The sequence below is a fragment of the Myotis brandtii genome, unplaced genomic scaffold, assembly GCF_000412655.1.
Source record: "Myotis brandtii unplaced genomic scaffold, ASM41265v1 scaffold36, whole genome shotgun sequence".
Classification (NCBI taxonomy): domain Eukaryota; kingdom Metazoa; phylum Chordata; class Mammalia; order Chiroptera; family Vespertilionidae; genus Myotis; species Myotis brandtii.
In genome coordinates, this window is record NW_005363836.1 from 5,172,243 (window position 1) to 5,189,893 (window position 17,651).

At 37.3% G+C, this 17,651-nt stretch overlaps 1 protein-coding gene across 1 annotated transcript in view; it reads left to right on the top strand.

Annotated features, from left to right (window-relative positions):
* ACADM (acyl-CoA dehydrogenase, C-4 to C-12 straight chain) overlaps window positions 1-17,651 on the top strand; it is a 33,563-nt gene that overhangs the window by 12,010 nt on the left and 3,902 nt on the right. Inside the window, exons 7-10 of the mRNA XM_014544353.1 lie at window positions 6,411-6,541; window positions 9,518-9,626; window positions 12,643-12,783; window positions 13,321-13,416. Of these exons, the coding sequence (XP_014399839.1) occupies window positions 6,411-6,541; window positions 9,518-9,626; window positions 12,643-12,783; window positions 13,321-13,416 (477 nt within the window). The remainder of the gene's footprint in view (window positions 1-6,410; window positions 6,542-9,517; window positions 9,627-12,642; window positions 12,784-13,320; window positions 13,417-17,651) is intronic.

Genomic DNA, 17,651 nt, shown 5'->3' on the forward strand with positions numbered 1-17,651 from the left:
CCCTTCTGGCCTGCAAAGTTTCTGTTGAGAAATCAGCTGACAGTCGTATGGGTATTCCCTTGTAGGTAACTGAGTTTCTTTCTCTTGCTGCTTTTAAGATTCTCTCTTTGTCTTTTGCTCTTGGCATTTTAATTATGATGTGTCTTGGTGTGGTCCTCTTTGGATTCCTTTTGTTTGGGGTTCTCTGCGCTTCCTGGACTTGGAAGTCTATTTCTTTCACCAGGTAGGGGAAGTTTTCTGTCATTATTTCTTCAAATAACTTTTCTCTTCTTTTCTTTTTTTAAAATATATTTTATTGATATTTAACAGAGAGGAAGGGAGAGGGATAGAGAGTTAGAAGTAGGTAATTGAGTCTCTTTCTCTTGCTGCTTTTAAGATTCTCTCTTTGTCTTTTGCTCTTGGCATTTTAATTATGATGTGTCTTGGTGTGGTCCTCTTTGGATTCCTTTTGTTTGGGGTTCTCTGCTCTTCTTGGACCTGTAAGTCCATTTCTTTCACCAGGTGGGGGAAGTTTTCTGCCATTATTTCTTCAAATAGGTTTTCAATATCTTGCTGTCTCTCATCTTCTGGCACCCCAATTATTCTGATGTTTGTACGCTTGAAGCTGTCCCAGAGGCTCCTTACACTATCTTCGTATTTTCGGATTCTTTTTTCATTTTGCTTTTCCGGTTGGGTGTTTTTTGCTTCTTCGCATTTCAAATCTTTGGCTTGATTCTTGCGCTCCTCTGGTCTGCTATTGGGTGTAATATTCTTTATTTCCGACCGTGTATGCTTAATTTCTAGTTGTTTCTTTATCATAGCATCGAGGGTCTCATTAGTTTTCGTGAGGCTCTCCAGAAGTTTATTGCAAGCCCTCAAAATTGCGTTTTTTAGCTCTATATCCTCCATTTCTGTCATGTTTTTTTGTCTCCGCATTTTTTACGCTTTCTTGGTGCACCCCCTAGTGGTCTTTGTGCGCAGTCTTGTTGTAGTTAAGCCTTGATTGTTGTAGTTAATACTAGAGGGATTTGACCTCCAGGCCGACTGGCTGTCTTCTTATATTCTATTTCTTTTTAAATACTATGATATTTATTTCTGTATAATATGCCTATTGATATACTATACATTATTACACTATTACTTTGGTGAATATTTAAATTCCTTAGATTTTTGCTTTTAAAAAAGTAATGTCATTTTAAAAATTGATACAGAAAAAATTGATATGTTTTAGGATTTAACTTTACATCACAGTTGTATTGTTCTTACATATTCATAAGACTTAATCTCTTATCTAATCATATGGTCAGATATATTCTTTCTGAGAAAGTGAGTATAGAGATAAAAGAGTACACCATAATTATTTTTAATACTATTTATTGCAAAAAATTCCAAAAATAAAAACTGATTATATTATTTTATATATGTTATATATAAAATATTAAAGTAATTAATTAGAAACCATATATCTTTTTTAAAGATTGGATTAAATCTTTTAAACAGTATATACCTAAAATATATGCATATTAAGCAATTAGAAACAAGTATGAGGCTATTACAACAAGCTTGTTATGGGCAAGACATTCAATAAATTCATTTGTCCAAACATGGTGTTAGAACCTAGAAGTCTCATTAAAAAGCCTAACAGTGGTGAAGGAAACTCTTGTCATAAAATCATGCATTTCTAATGGAGCTAGGAAGTAACTGGCATGTAACTGAAATAGCACTGAACTTGGAATCCCAAGACCTGGCTTCAGTTCTTGGCTCAGCCATATAATAGTAATGGGATCTTATACAGTGACTTCATCTTACAGTCTGTTCTGAAAATAGGGAGTATAATATCTCAAAGGGATAGTAAAGAAAAACAAAATGCTTATGGTATTATAATAATACTAGAGCCCCGATGCACGAAAATTCATGCAAGAGTAGGCCTTCCTTCCCCTGACTGCCGGCACCGGCTTCCCTCCTCCAGCCTCCGGCAGGCACCTGGATCCCTGGCTGGCTTCCCCTGGGCCACCCGCAGGCACCCGATACCCGGCTGGCTTCTCTCCGGCCCCGGCTTCATCAAGAAGGACGTCCGGAAGACATCCGGTCTAATTAGCATATTACCCTTTTATTATTTTAGATCTTCACAGAGCGTCCCTTTCACAACAGTATATTAGAGAAATTTCTTTCATACCTAATGACCAGGGGAAACGTAGTTTAACTTTAACTGTTATCCATTCACTCATTCATTTATTTAATATTGTTACCTGCTATATGCCAAACTTGAGCTTATGAGCATTTCACATTTCTGACTTATAAGTTATACTTATAACTAGTATTTTTTTTGTTTTGGTAAGTGAGACACATAGAGCCAATTTTATAGCCCACCATTAGTAATTATCTGAACCTCAAAGCATGTATTGTAGTGTATTACTTTTCTTTCTGGTTTTATCTTTTTTTTTTTCTTCACCCTGATTTAAAAAACAAAAACAAAAACATGTATTATATAAGCTACCTCAAGTCCCATTAAAATGTAAGGCAAAATAAAAATTTTTAATAGAGAATAAATACAAAATTGCTTTGCAAGCTATATAAGGTGGGAGTATTATCCTATATAATAAAACCCTAATATGCAAATGGACTGAACGGTGGAACGACCAGTAGCTATGATGCGCACTGACCACCAGGGGGCAGATCCTCAACGCAGGAGCTGCCCCTTGGTGGTCAGTGCGCTCCCACAGGAGGAGCACCACTCAGCCAGAAGCCAGGCTCATGGCTGGCAAGTGCAGTGGCGGTGGCGGGAGCCTCTCCCACCTCTGCAACAGCGCTAAGGAACAGGGAGCCGAGTGGTAAGGAACAGTGAGCAGGCGGGCGGTAAGAAGCAAGTGGTCCCGGACTGCGCGAGGGATCCCGGACTGCAAGAGGGCGCAGACTGTGCTGAGAGACCTCCCCCCCCACCCCAGTGCACGAATTTCACGTGTTCTAGTCTCTAATAAAGTTATAATGCTATACTCATTCATTCAAATATTTCAACACTGTATACCAGGTGGACTAGGAATAAAATAATGAATAAACTTGGCTCTTACTCACAAGAACTTAACAATCTGGTACACCCTTAGATCCTTACCCAGAATATATTAATTTATACATAGAACTAGTGGCCCGGTGCACAAAATTCGTGCACATTAAAAGGGGATTTATTAGAGGATTAATTAGAGGAAATTAATTGGGGCGCAGCCTCAATTAATTTTAATATTGCTATTTGCCCTTTCTCTATAATAGAAATATCAGAGATGAAAGAAAATTAGTAAAATGTATATGAAAGTCTTCCTTCTGTCAGTGTTTGGGGCGCACCACGGGGCCCAGAGTCAAGTCCCCACCCATCCATGTGCACCTCAAAATCACACGAGACCCAGACCCAGCTGCCCCCCCTCATTGGGCTAGATCCAGATCTGGCCGGTCCCACCCTTGTCAAGCCCCGCCGTGCAGGGGGCATAGCCTCAGGTTCCCTGGCCCGGGGCGGGGGGCGCGGCCTGAGGTCCCCCGTCAAGCCCCGCTGGGTGGGGGATGTGGCCTGAGATCCCCTGTCAAGCCCCGCTGGATGGGGGGCGCGGCCTGAGATCCCCTGTCAAGCCCCGCCGGATAGGGGGCGCGCCTTGAGTTCTCCTGTCAAGCCCTGCCAGGTGGGGGGCTCAGCCTCAGATCCCCCGTCAAGCCCCGCTGGGTAGGGGGTCGTGGCCTGAGGTCCCCCGGCCCAGGGCAAGGGGAGCAGCCTGAGGTCACCCAGCCCAGCAATGGGGTGGGGGGGCACACCTTGAGGTCCCCTGTCAAGCCCTGCTGGGCGGGGGATGCAGCCTGTAAGGTCCCCTGTCCAGCCCTGCCGGGTGGAGGGCACAGCCTGAGATCCCCCGGCCTGGCGCCAGGGTGGGGGGCACAGCATGAGGTCCCCTGTCAAGCCCCACAGGGGCGGGGGGGGGCGCAGCCTCAGGTCCCTGCTGATTGCTCGTTTAGGGGAACTCAACCTCCGCTGTGGGTGCAGCCATCTTGTGTTACAGAAAACACACACCCGCCTCCTCTGTGGGCGCCACTATCTTTGTGGTGGAGTGATGGTCAATTTGCATATTCCCTCTTTATTATATAGGATTATGTAAAATAGTAAATTCATAAGTAAATATGGTTAAAAGAATGTTACTAATTTGCTTCATTTTCTAGTTTGCATGGCAACATTTAGAGTTGTAAATTAAACTAGTTAGAATAACAAATGCTAAAGATATGTATTATTTTATTAAGCACTTAATAGGCACAAGGGATACCAAGTGGAGTAAGTACCATTCCTACCCTCAAGAAGTTCTAATACGGCTAAGGAAGAAACACATGAGTGACTATAATACTCTAATACCATATAGTGTGATAAAGGAGAGAACAAGTTGCAGTGGAAACAAAAAGAAGGCTTCTGCTGAAAGTGAATTATATAATTAATTTTAATTACTAGGAATGAGTCAAGTAACATCTCTGAATAAACAGCCATTTTGTATAGAAACATATCCATACACTTCATAAGCTCTAATAACTTTGCCTTATTATTAAGCAAAGAAATGTCTAATAGCATATTTCCAGGAAACAAAACTCTCAGAGGTGGTTAAAATAACATTTTGGTACTTTAAAGCATTATCTTTTCTGGACATTTCATTTGTCATTCCTTGTGGTGGTGGTGGTGGTGGTGGTGGTGTTAGGTTGCTGAAAACATCTTTGAATCTCCAGGTAGGAGAGTAATCTACTTAACCCCTGTGACACCTGAATCCCCTCTATAGCACCCTGTCAAAAGGTCATCTAGCTTATGTTTTCATGCCTGGGAATCACAACATCCTGAACCAACTCTATCTGGGAGCCTCTCTAACCATTAGAAAGCTCTTTTAGATTCTAATGTCCTGAAGGAAAGGACTGTACCATTTCTATTTATAATCTCACCACCTCACACCATAATGGGTGTTCAATAAAAGTTGAATGATTCCACTGCAGTTTTCTCCTATCAATTAAAATTCTCTCCCTTGGCTATATAGTGTTTTGGATATTTGAACATAGCTATCATGTTTTCTAAGCTATTCATATCAAAAAAATTTTCATCTATTCATATAACATGAGTCCCATCACCTTCTTACTAATCACTGACTCTATTACTTTATATTCTGGAGCTAAATACAGTATTCTAGCATGGTCTGATGAGTGCAGAGTAGGGTGGTTCCATCACTCTTACCTCAGATACTTTATAAATATAGCTTATAGCATTAGCACTGTTGATTTATTTAAAGTTTACTCCACTTAAATTACTGAATCAGTTTCCCATCTGGTGTTAACTTTTGGTATATTCATTAAGTACCCTATTAACTCTAGTTTCAGCACTGACTTCTCCCCTGAGCTTCTCCCTTCTATATGCACTTGTCTATTAGACATTTGTTCTTGGCTAGACTTACATACCTTCAACGAAATGGATCCCAAACAAATTATTTTCTTCCCATTCTTTAGAACTGCTTCTCCTCTAGATTATCTATTGGAAGTTGCCTAAACTAAAATATTGAGAGTCATCTGAACATCTTTAGCTCCTCAGCATCCTATTTAGTTGTCATGTCTGTGAATTTCACACACGGTTTTCAACTCCATCTCCTCTTCCTATCCTTGCTTTTTTCTTACCTGTACTATTCTTCCTTGCCTGTACTATTTCAAAGCCTCCTAATTTGTGTCCCTAAGTTCAGTCTTGTGTAGGTACTTTCCAGACTCATTTCCTAACATTCCCTTACATGCACAGAGTTTACATGTTATAGAACTCTGGTACTTTTGTGTTTCACACACTGGGTAACCCTACTTCTTATCTTGGTATTATTGCATGTGTTTTCACTCTGCCTGAAATGTACATTTCTCCTTTTCCCTACCTGCAAAGAATTCCTTTTCCTTCATGAGACTTAATTTAAGTATCACCTCTGGGAAGCTTTTCCTGACGTGCTAAAGCTAAGCTAGTTTCTCAAGCCTGTTGTGTATGACTTTAATAGATACATGATTCCAATATAGCATTCGTCTCTACCTGTTATATTGTAAAAATCTTGAAGACAGGATGTCTTTGTATCTGCTTTTTTTTCCATCTAGTTTATAACCTGTACATAGTAGATACTACTTTTTACATGTTTGAATGAGAAAGTACATGTGGAATGGAATTTAACTTTGTTGAAGAAATCTAATATTTTAATTTTTAGTATGGTTTACTGGTAGCTTACATCAAGTTTAAATTATATTAAATAATTTTACATTTGAGCAGTTCATTTGATTCTCCAAGAACATTTTATTTTTACATATTTTTAAATATTTAAAATACTGGCTTAAAAAATACATTCCTGATTCTATGTTCATAATTTAATAATTAGCATTTAGTTTTTTTCTCTTGTTTCCATATATTTCAGGCCTACTGTGTAACAGAACCTGGAGCAGGCTCTGATGTAGCTGGTATAAAGACCAAAGCAGAAAAGAAAGGAGATGAGTATATTATTAACGGTCAGAAGATGTGGATAACCAATGGAGGAAAAGCTAATTGGTATGCTATTTAAAACATCTCTGTATATTGCTTCTTAATTACTTTATATTCAGATTCTTCCCTCTATTCTTTCTTTTATTATGAAACCACCATGATTACGTTTTATTCAAAGAACTTAAGGAAGGTCCATAAAAGATAATAAATAATTCAGTGATTTTCAAAAACTATTCTTAAGCTCTAAACTATGTCTTCAAATTAACTCTTAGAAGTTTAATTAGAAAAATAAAATAAAATAAAACAAAAACACCTGCTCTGATTGAGTCTGATTAGGAAAGCTAGAACTCCATCTATTTGCCTTACTATCTCCTCTCTCCATACCCTACACCAGCACCTCCTTGGAACTGTCCCTCGAACACCAAGGAAGAAAGAAAACCATTAACAGCACGTTTCTTTGATTGCGAGCAATAAGCATTGGCAATCTGAAAACTCAGGTTATCTTTTAGAAAAGACAGAATTTTACTTTTAATAAAATCTAAAAGGTCTAAACATATAGGTTCAAAAATAATGACATGAAGTTCAACAAAGATCATAAAATCACTTGTATAAATCTAAAATGTTGAAGGAAAACATTTGATAGTATTATTTGGGCGGGGCGGGGAGAGGAAAATTTAATAACTGTAGCTTTGGCCTGTGTGGCTCAGTTGGTTAAGCGTCATCCTGTGCACTGAAAGGTCACTGGTTCAATTCTAGGTCAGGGCACATGCCCAGGTTGCGGGCTTGATCCCTGGTCAGGGTGCATGTGGGAGGTAGCCAGTCAATGTATCTCTGATCAATGTTTCCCTCTCACATCAATGTTTCTCTCTCTCCCTCTCTCTTCCTCTCTCTCTCTGTCTCTAAAATTAATAAAAACATTTTTTTAAAGTAACTATAGGTTCAGTAGGCAGCACTGTGATGTAGCTGCCTTTAAGAAGCTAATATAATTTCTTGCTAATGTAATAGAAGAATAGCATCAACACGATAATAACGATTCTGGGCAACACATATTAAGACATGCATTGGCAAAATGGAATAAATTCAGAATCAAGTATAAGTCCTGCATTAGGAGGAGCCTACAAAACATGTCTTATGAAGAGTAAAGGAATTAGGTTTGGTTATTTTGGAAGACTTCTGAAAATTTTTAAACGATGTCATATGGAAAGAAGAGCGAGCAGTCTTGCACATTTCTTCAGAAACCAGTTTAGAATTAATGGGTGAAAGTTAGAAAAATGTAGAATTCAGCTCAACACAAGGATAAGCTTTCCAACAACAATGCTGTCACGTGTGTGTTAAGTTGTTACAGAAAATAATGTATTTACCTGTCACTGCAAGTGTATAAGTAGAGACTTCTAGAATGAGGACTTTCTGGTGATTGGAATGATGAACTAAGAGGCTATCTTTCCTCATTTGCAAAAAAATATGATTCAATATATCTGTGTGCTCCGGCAAGTAAAGCATTATTCTTGGGAATGAGCTTACCAGGAAACCATTTGTTTTACTTTAAGCATCTCTATCCCTTTAAGGAGGTGTCTAATAGTACAGATATCATTATCTTTAAGTAAGTCATCATAATACCAACAAGTAATTAAAAAGTAGAGAAACTTAAAATTTTAACAAGTTGAGTGAAATCTAACCATGCAATTAGAAGTATTCATAATTTTTTTTTACATATATTTCTTTATTGATTTCAGAGAGGAAGGGAGGAGAGAGAGATAGAAACATCAATGATGAGAGAGAATCATCGATTGGCTGCCTCCTGCACACCCCCCACCGGGGAACGAGCCCGCAACCCAGGCATGTGCCCTCATCCGGAATCAAACCTGGGACCCTTCAGTCCGCAGGCTGACGCTCTATCCACTGAGCCAAGCCGGCTAGGGCGGAGGTATTCATAATTTTAAGAACTCATTAAGTACAGCTCCTTTTTTAATTTATAGATTGATTTGAGAGAGAGAGAGAGAGAGAGACATCATTTATTGTTCCATTTATTTATGCATCCATTGGTTGATTCTTTTTTTATAATTTTTTAAGTTGATTTTAGAGAGAGGAAGGGGGAGGGGAGGGGGAGAGAAAGAGAGAGAGAGAGAGAGAGAGAGAGAATTGATGTGAGAGAGAAACATTAATCAGTTGCCGCCCACATGTGCCCTCTGTGGAGATCAAACCCACAACCTGGGTATGTACCCTGACCGGAAATCAAACCTGCCACCTTTTGGTTTATGGGATGAATCTCCAACCAACTGAGCCACACCTGCCAGGACAAGTACAACTCTCCATGTAGTAAGACAAATTAGGTAATATATAAAGCTAACATCTATTTTTTTATTTATCACTATTACTAAAACTATAGAGAGTGATAGTTTATTAGTTTTAAAAGTAGAAAATAAATTTGTTTAAGGAATTTTTAGAAAATTCTCTCATACAAGGGGATTTAGAACATGGGTTACATGGATATTTGGATGTTTTGCATTTCTCCTGTGTTTCATTTTAACATCTTTTTGGGATAAAGGGAAAACCCAGCAAATATTCATAATAATTCAGCTTTAAAAAAAAACTTGACTGCTGCATAAAGAGGACAATAGTCAGAACATTGAGGTCTCTATTTCATATTATTTCTTTTCATTGGCAGTCCTATTTGCCCTCCTTTGCCAGATAGCTAGTCCCTTAAAGAATTGAACCAGTTTGGGGAAAGAAAAAGTGCCAGTTCCAACATGCACATACTTACTTTTTACATTATCTTGATACAAGGAGTTTTTACTTTGAAGTCACACTACTAAAAGAAGTTAAACATATTAATTAAGAAGTTGACTTGACTTGAAATACTACCTTTGCCATACCATAAGTATGACTTGGACAAGCTTTTAAACCTCTCTGATTCTTCATTTCGTCATCTGGACAAGGGGGATAATAGTATTGGGATTGTTGGGAAGATTAACTGAGATAGCAGTTACCATGTATTATCTGCTAATATTCTCTTTATTATCATGTATGTATATATTATATTAGGTATTTTTTATTGGCTCGTTCTGATCCGGATCCTAAGGCTTCTGCTAGTAAAGCCTTTACTGGATTTATTGTGGAAGCAGACACCCCAGGAATACAGATTGGAAGAAAGGTAAAATGTATATTTATCAGTGGTTAAAGCCTCAAAATTATTTTAACCGTAAATTTCAAAATTACCACTTCAGTTTCCTTTATGAAAACATTTTATTTTTTATTAAGTTGGAATAAAAATAAATCTGTGCTTTGATGTTATCAGGTGAAATAGCCTATAAATTGCTAAAGATTTTTTAAGGTGAGAATAATTCTTTGAAGGAGTAGTATTTCATGGTGCCAGTCTGCAGAGAATGCTAATAACAGTTGTGAGGGATAATGAAACAGGGATAATGTTATTTATAGGACCTATCCAATAATGGAGTTTTAGATATTTCAAAAGTCTTTCCCACTCTTTTTCTTACACACAGCAAACTTTCAGGTAGGGTAAGTGGCATTATGCCCATTTTATGGATTAAAACAATGTGACATAAATTGATTACCAATGCCATACAACACTAACATAAAACTCTGTATGTGATATCACTTATATGTGGAATCTAGTGAACAAAATAAACTGATGAACAAAAAAGACCCAGAGACATTGAAACATGTAACAGACTGACTTATTTCAGAGGGAAGGGGTAGGGCAGGAAGAGATTAACCAATGAATTTACATGCATATATGCATAACCCATGAACACAAACAATATGCAGGAAAGGTCTGGGGAGGGGAAGCGAGCAGGGTGAAGGGGGTCAAGAAGGAGGGAGAAAGGGGACATCTGTAATACTTTCAAAAATAAAGATAAATTTTTTAAAAATCTGTGCCTTGAGAAAAGTGTGGAAATAGCAGAGCCTTAAATGTGGGAAGGCAAGAAGAAATGTATTTAGATAAGAAAAGGTGCCCTGGCTGGTGTGGCTCAGTTAGTTTGAGTGTCGTCCTGTACACCAAAAGGTGGCGGGTTCGATTCCTGGTCAGAGCACATACCTAAGTTGCAGGTTCAGTCCCCGGTTGTGGGGCTGTGGCACATACTGGAAGCTACTAACCACTGTTTTTCTCTCTCTCCCTCTTTCCTTCTTTTCCTCTCTCCCTAAAAAGCAATAAAAACATATCCTCATGTGAGGCTTTAAAAAAAAAAAAAAGACATATATCTCTGCTCTTGGGGAGCTTTCTTTCTAGTGAGAGAGACATGATTATATTGTATATAATTCAACCTCCTTAAATATTTTTTTGAAATATTGGGCATTTTACAGATTTGTGAAATTTGATGATTTTCAAAATGTTTTGTGTTTTAGAAGTTATATGGCTTGAGATGAGTCCAGGAAGCTTTTTGTTTTAAATATTCTGGTATTTGGGTTGATTCTTGGAAACAGGATAGAGTAAGTACTTTTCATAAACAGTTTTCTCGTTATAGCTGAGTGAAGGTCTGAGGTACTAGAGTTTATTGACTTAAAAAGACAAAATAAAGAGATGTTGGTTTATTTTTCTGTCAGACTATATATTGTTGTCACCATTTCTTCAAGCCTGGAAGCAGACTATTAATATTAAAGCAAGCAAATTAAAGAATTTGTTTACAGCTCTATGTTCCCATAGCTCATACTTCTCATTAAAAACAAGATTTTTTTTTTCCCCGTAAGGAGAAGGGTTACGATGTCTGCAATTTCTCAAATAATTGAAATAGTGCTGATAGTTGTACAAACACCCAACACAGAAGTAAAGCAAATATGGCAAAATGTTGACAACTGATGAATCTAGGTAAAGGGTATATAAGTATTCATTATACTACTCCAGCTCTTCTGTTGATGTGAATATTTTCAAGATAAAAAATTGAGGAAATGTAGCTACTTTGGCAGTTCCTTATAAAGTTAAATATGCACTTACTGTATGCCCAGCACTCCTAGTTATTTATCTAAGAGAAATGAAAACGTGAATGCTCATAGCAGCTTAATTTATAATTGATAAAAAGTGTGGAGAGAGGGGGGTGTCCATCAACTAGTGAATGGATAATGGATATGTGGTACATCCACACAGTGGAATATTATTCAGCAGTAAAAGAAATGAATTATTGACCAGCAACAACATGAATGAACCTCAAAAGCACTATAAAAAGTGAAAAGTCAGACACAGAAGGCTCACCTTGCTATTCAACTTACATTCTAGAAAAGGAAAAACTGTATGGACAGAAATCAGATCAGTGGTTGCTTGGAGCTGGATAGAGTAAGGTAATTGATTAAAAAGGGGGGGCGGGGTACTAAAGCTCAGCCAGTGTGGCTCAGTGATTGAGCATCAACCTATGAACCAAGAGGTCACAGTTCAATCGATGATTCTCACTCATCATTGATGTTTCTATCTATCCTTTCCTCTCTGAAATCAATAAAAATATATTTTTTGAAAGTGTTCAAGAGAACTTTTGGGGGTGCTGAAATATTCTGTATCTTGACTGTGGTGGTAATTACACAGACTTGTCAGAACTACTAGAAATGTATATGCAAACATGGTGAATTTTTCTATATGTAAAATCTATCTCAATTAACCTAATTTTAAGAAACAGTTAAGAGAAAAAAGAAATTCACCTTTTATCCAATATATTACTTTGCTAACTCTGTTAAGCTAAAATTAAACGTGCCAAATCAGATTGTTTGATAAATGCTTTTCCTGACATTCACAGTAAAAAAAAAAAAAAAAAGTTAGCTCTCAAACATATAATGAAATTTGTCTTTGTAGGTGATATATACATGGAGAACTCTAGACTAGTGTTTGTTTCAAAATTTGTGAAACATTGTTTTGAACTAGGTAGGGGTTGACACTTATTTTTGTAATGGTCCAGATTGTAAATACTTTAGATTTTGAGGGCTATATGGTCTCTGTTACAGCTACTCAATTCTGTCATTGTAGCAAGAAAGTAGCCATAGGTAATATGTAAATGAATGGGTATGATTATATTCCAATAAAGCTTTCTTTACAAAGTAGGCATTGCAGGCCATAGATTGTTGACCCTTGTTTAAGACAGTTGCAGAAATCATAAAATAGTGATTAAAGCAAAAATTCATGCTAGCTCAAAAAATGTTCCTTTAATATTTATTGTTTTTCCTACTAGGAATTAAATATGGGCCAGCGATGTTCAGATACAAGAGGAATTGTCTTTGAAGATGTAAAAGTGCCTAAAGAAAATGTTTTAATTGGTGAGGGAGCTGGTTTCAAAATTGCAATGGGAGCTTTTGATAAAACCAGACCTCCAGTAAGTAATGTGACTTGATCATCTTCATAGGATCTTTTATTACACTGAGTAGTTTTAGTTTAACATTGTATGCTTCATGTATATTTCTTTTCTAGTATCTGCTTCTCTTATTAAGGGTGAAGAGATAGTTTTCTTTTTAGAATTCTTCAACTCTCTTGCTGCCTGTTACAGAAATTATTTTAGCAATTACAAAATTACTATAGTTGCTGCTAGATTTTACAGAGGCAGTGCAGACAGTCATTCCTGTTGATAGGTACTCATTTCCTCTTGCTTTACTCATTAGGAATATTTCCCTAAGAAGCTTTCCTTTCTTAAACTGAAGGAACGATTTATCTCTAGCTATGATCCTTTGCCTCACAAATGCCTTCCGTTAAGCTTAAATTCATAAATAATATAAATTTAAATCCTAGTGCACCCCCAACACACTGCCTTAAGCTAGTTTATCTCTGTATAGTCCTTACTGTAGAATCTTAGGCAAGTAGCCATTATACTGTGTGTTTTAAAGACTACATGATCTCTCTGCTTTGTAAAACCTAGGTAGCCGCTGGTGCTGTGGGACTAGCACAGAGAGCTTTGGATGAAGCTACCAAGTACGCCCTGGAGAGGAAAACTTTTGGAAAGTTGCTTGTCGAGGTAATTTAACATTGAACTTGCTTTGTTCAAACGTAAATACAGTCATTTTCATCTAAATATTTGATAATTGTCTTTTAAGTACAAACTATTGATAATTATCTTTTAAGTACAAACTATTTCTTCTATTGTAGCAAGAAGATAATGTGGTCTGTCAGGATGAGTTTCAAGAACAGATTTTTTTTTTAATATATTTTATTGATTTTTTACAGAGAGAAAGGGAGAGGGATAGAGAGTTAGAAACATCGATGAGAGAGAAACATTGATCAGGTGCCTCCTGCACACTCCCCACTGGGGATGTGCCTGCAACCAAGGTACATGCCCTTTACCGGAATCGAACCTGGGACCCTTGAGTCCGCAGGCTGACGCTCTATCCACTGAGCCAAACCGGTCAGGGCAAGGGGATTGTGCTAATTAAGAAGAAGAAAAAGAATAGCCAGTATTTACTGAGTGCCTATTGTATACATGACACTGTGCTACACATTTTAAATAAATTGTCTAATTCTCCCAGTACTACCCTTGAAATCTCCATTTAAGATTGGGAAACAGACTGAGAGAGATTCAGTAATTTGTCCAAGATCACAATTTATGTATCACAGATCCGGACTCCATTTCATGTTCTTAATCCATGTTATATTCCACGTCTTCTTAGTATCAAATAATTTCCATACTAAAGAGTCATGTCTCCCATGAATTTCCAGGGAACTTTTTAACTCTTAATCTCTTCAAGTCCTGGAGAGATATATTATCTGTATTTTCTCCTTCTGTAACTCTCCTGAGGTTGTACAGTGAACACCCCCTCTTTCAGTCCTCATGTGTCAATGGCTCTCAAACCATCTGTGGTGAAAGATTAGGTTTTTGTTTTTATTTTTCATTTCTAAGCAATTGTGGACCGTTATTTTTATAAATATAAGAATGTAACAACATCATATTGTTATAAAAGTTTCTAAATGTTTACTTTCACTTTCTATGCCATGAACCAGTAACAGTTTGTGAACTGGCCCACAGATTAAATTTGGATTAGTATTGCTCTATGTCCATTAACCTTAATTTCATCATTTATCTTTCTGTGCTGTATTCTAGATAATTTTCTCAGTTTTCCAGTCCTTTGATCCTGTCCCTAATCTGCTACTTAATCCTATCTTGAATTTTAATGACTCTTTAAATTCACAGAATATATATTCAATTCTTTTTTTTTAATATATCTTATTGATTTTTTACAGAGAGGAAGGGAGAGGAATAGAGAGTTAGAAACATCAATAGGAGAAACATTGATCAGCTGCCTCCTGCACACCCCCTACTGGGGATATGCCCGCAACCAAGGTACATGCCCTTGACTGGAATCGAACCTGGGACCCTTTAGTCCTCAGGCCGACGCTCTATCCACTGAGCCAAACCAGTTAGAGCTTCAGTTCTTTTTTGAATAAACTAGGGTTCCACTCCTTCTTTTATGGTGTCTTGGTTTCTCTATCTCCTTAATTCAATAAAAGTACTTTTTTATATTCACTTTCAGATTTTTTTTCTGTTGTCTCAAGTTCTTAGGATGTTAATCTTTAGGTCTGTTGCATCTTCTATCTCTGTTACAACCAATTATTTTCTCTCTTAATTTTTGCTTGTAAGTTTATCTGTTGCAGGTATTCTTTTTCTTCAGTGCATTGACATAGCCCCTAGACATTGACTTTTGTACTTTTATCAGGTACCTCAGAGATTTCACCATTTCAAAAGCTGCTGCTGTTGTAGTTTTTTACATTAATTTCTCCACTTGAGAGAATCCTGATCCACAGAGGCTGTACACATTGATTCCACTGTTTTTGAACCTTCCAGTCAGAGTCCTAGACAAGAGATAAGCTTTGTGGCCTTCCTGCGCTCATGAGCAGAAACTTTTAGTTCCCCCTGTCAAAAGAAGCTCTGTTCCTAAGTGTTTTTTCTGTGTGTGTAAGGAATCTCAATGTTCACCCCTCATCTTCTTCATTTTACATCCAAGTCACCTGTTCTTGTGTGTTCACTAAAACTCCAGCTATTTTCACATTGAACCCAAATCTGTCTGATTTTTTTTCCTTCCCTGTGTCATTTATTCTCAATCAAGATTTAAATTCCTTCTGAGAGGTACCTGTAGATTTGTTTCTTTCCTTTGAGCTCTTTTTTCCCCCCTAAATCAACCATTCCTTTATGTTTGTGGCCATAAAAAGAGTTTACATTAGCTCATTCATCTTGCCAGACTGCATATATACAGATTAATAAAATGAATATTATTGAATATTAGTTAATCTTACTCTTGAACAGATAACAACTACAATGTTATTCAGTGGAGATCTGTCATCATTTACGGGTCTTCCTCACCAAGTATCTACTGGTAACTTTTCAATTCAATATGGAATGTTCTTGTATGTTCCCTTTCTTGTGGGCTCTGGAGATTGTTTTCTAAATTCTTACTACCTGCCCCAGTATATTTTGCCTCATGGCCCTTCATTATTTAGTATAGAAAAAGTCTTAGTCTTTACTTACTACTTACTCAAAATACATACAGTCTTTTACCATTTGATTTCTCCTGAAGATTTGCATCACCTCTTAATTACTCTGCAAAATGCTGGCTGCCTATAATCTCAATATGTATAGTGGTACGATGCCATAATTCCCTGTCACCCATTTGCCAAGCACCCCTACCCCCCAATCTATGTGTTCTTTACAACTCCAATCTGCTGGCATCTATGTTCTTGGACTATAGCATTAGGAATAAGAAGAGTTACCTCATATTTGGAATCCACACTTGAATAATTGATTAGCCATTTCATGTCTGATATTGGGAAATATTCAAGGATATATTGCCATATACCTATGTTTTCATATGGAAATCTGAAGCCAAAAAATGTAAATATGTTAATTTTGTATTAGGTGTTGATATGGTATAAATATGGGAAAGAGGGGAGATAAAAGGTTATGTAGTTTGCAGTCTTATTTTTTTTCATTTATCTATGATACAGCCTACTTTAGCTCCATCTACATTGTTTTTCTGTCTATACCAGTAGATATTCCAGACTCATCTATAACATTCCATGTAATCTACTTTATTTTCTTCCATTTAAAATTAAAATATTAATTTAATATATTAGGACTTACTTTCTAAAAGACAACTGTGTTACAATGTGTCTGCCTTTTTTCCCCCTCACTTCTAAAATAACCAGCTTTTGTATAGTTCTTAGTTATTTGTTATTCTATTTCTACCATTATGGTTCTTATTCTTACTTTCTGGGTATATTGGCTGTATTTTATGCTGGAGTATATGACACCCCACTACCTTTTGACTCAATGCAACACAAAGACTCATCATTTTATGACCTGACTTTATAAAGCATCCAACCAGAATATTTCTTCCACATAGTCCAAAATGATAAAATAAAATTATCATGTCCTCTATTTTTTCTTAGTAATGTGATGAGCATGTTTGCAATTCTAGGATTCCCCACCATTAGTCTTCTTCTCTTTTCTAGGCTAAACAAAATAAATACTAAGGGGCCCATTTATGTATATCTTTGGTTTATTATCTCAAAAAAGAAGAAATAAAAATGGGTGGGGTTTTTTTTAAATCCTATTCACTACTGTGTTTATTATTATTGTTGTTATCACTTCTCTTAAGTGAATGCTATGTCTGCTACTTGTTCTTATATTGCTTAACTTGATGTAACTAAAGCTGCCCCAAACAGAGGATGGTACTTTTTCTTGCCAATGAATAAAACTAGGAAAATTGATAACAGATTACTGGATGGCAGTAATTGCCTGCTCCTTTGTCTAGTCAGAACCCTATGTTTTGGTGAATTTGAGTGATCTAGGATAGTATGAAAGAGTCTGTTAAGAATAACTCTCACTTGAATTAATTATTATTGTTAATTACCAGTAATTTTTCCCAATGACTTCCCTTTCTTGGTAGGAAAATATCAGAGGTGGAAAAGGGTTATTTGAGAATGAAATACACCTCCCTCTTTATTAACTACTAGTGGCCTGGTACACGAAATTCGTGCTCAGGGAGGGGGTGTTCCTCAGCCTGGCCTGCACCCTCTCCAATCTGGGACCCCTCAAAGGATGTCCTACTGCCGGTTTACAGGGATCGGGCCTAAACCGGCAGTCGGACATCCCTCTCGCAATCCAGGGCTGCTGGCTCCTAACCACTCGCCTGCCTGCCTGCCTGATTGCCCCTAACCACTCTGCCTGCCAGCCTGCTCGCCCCCCCAACTGCCCCCTGT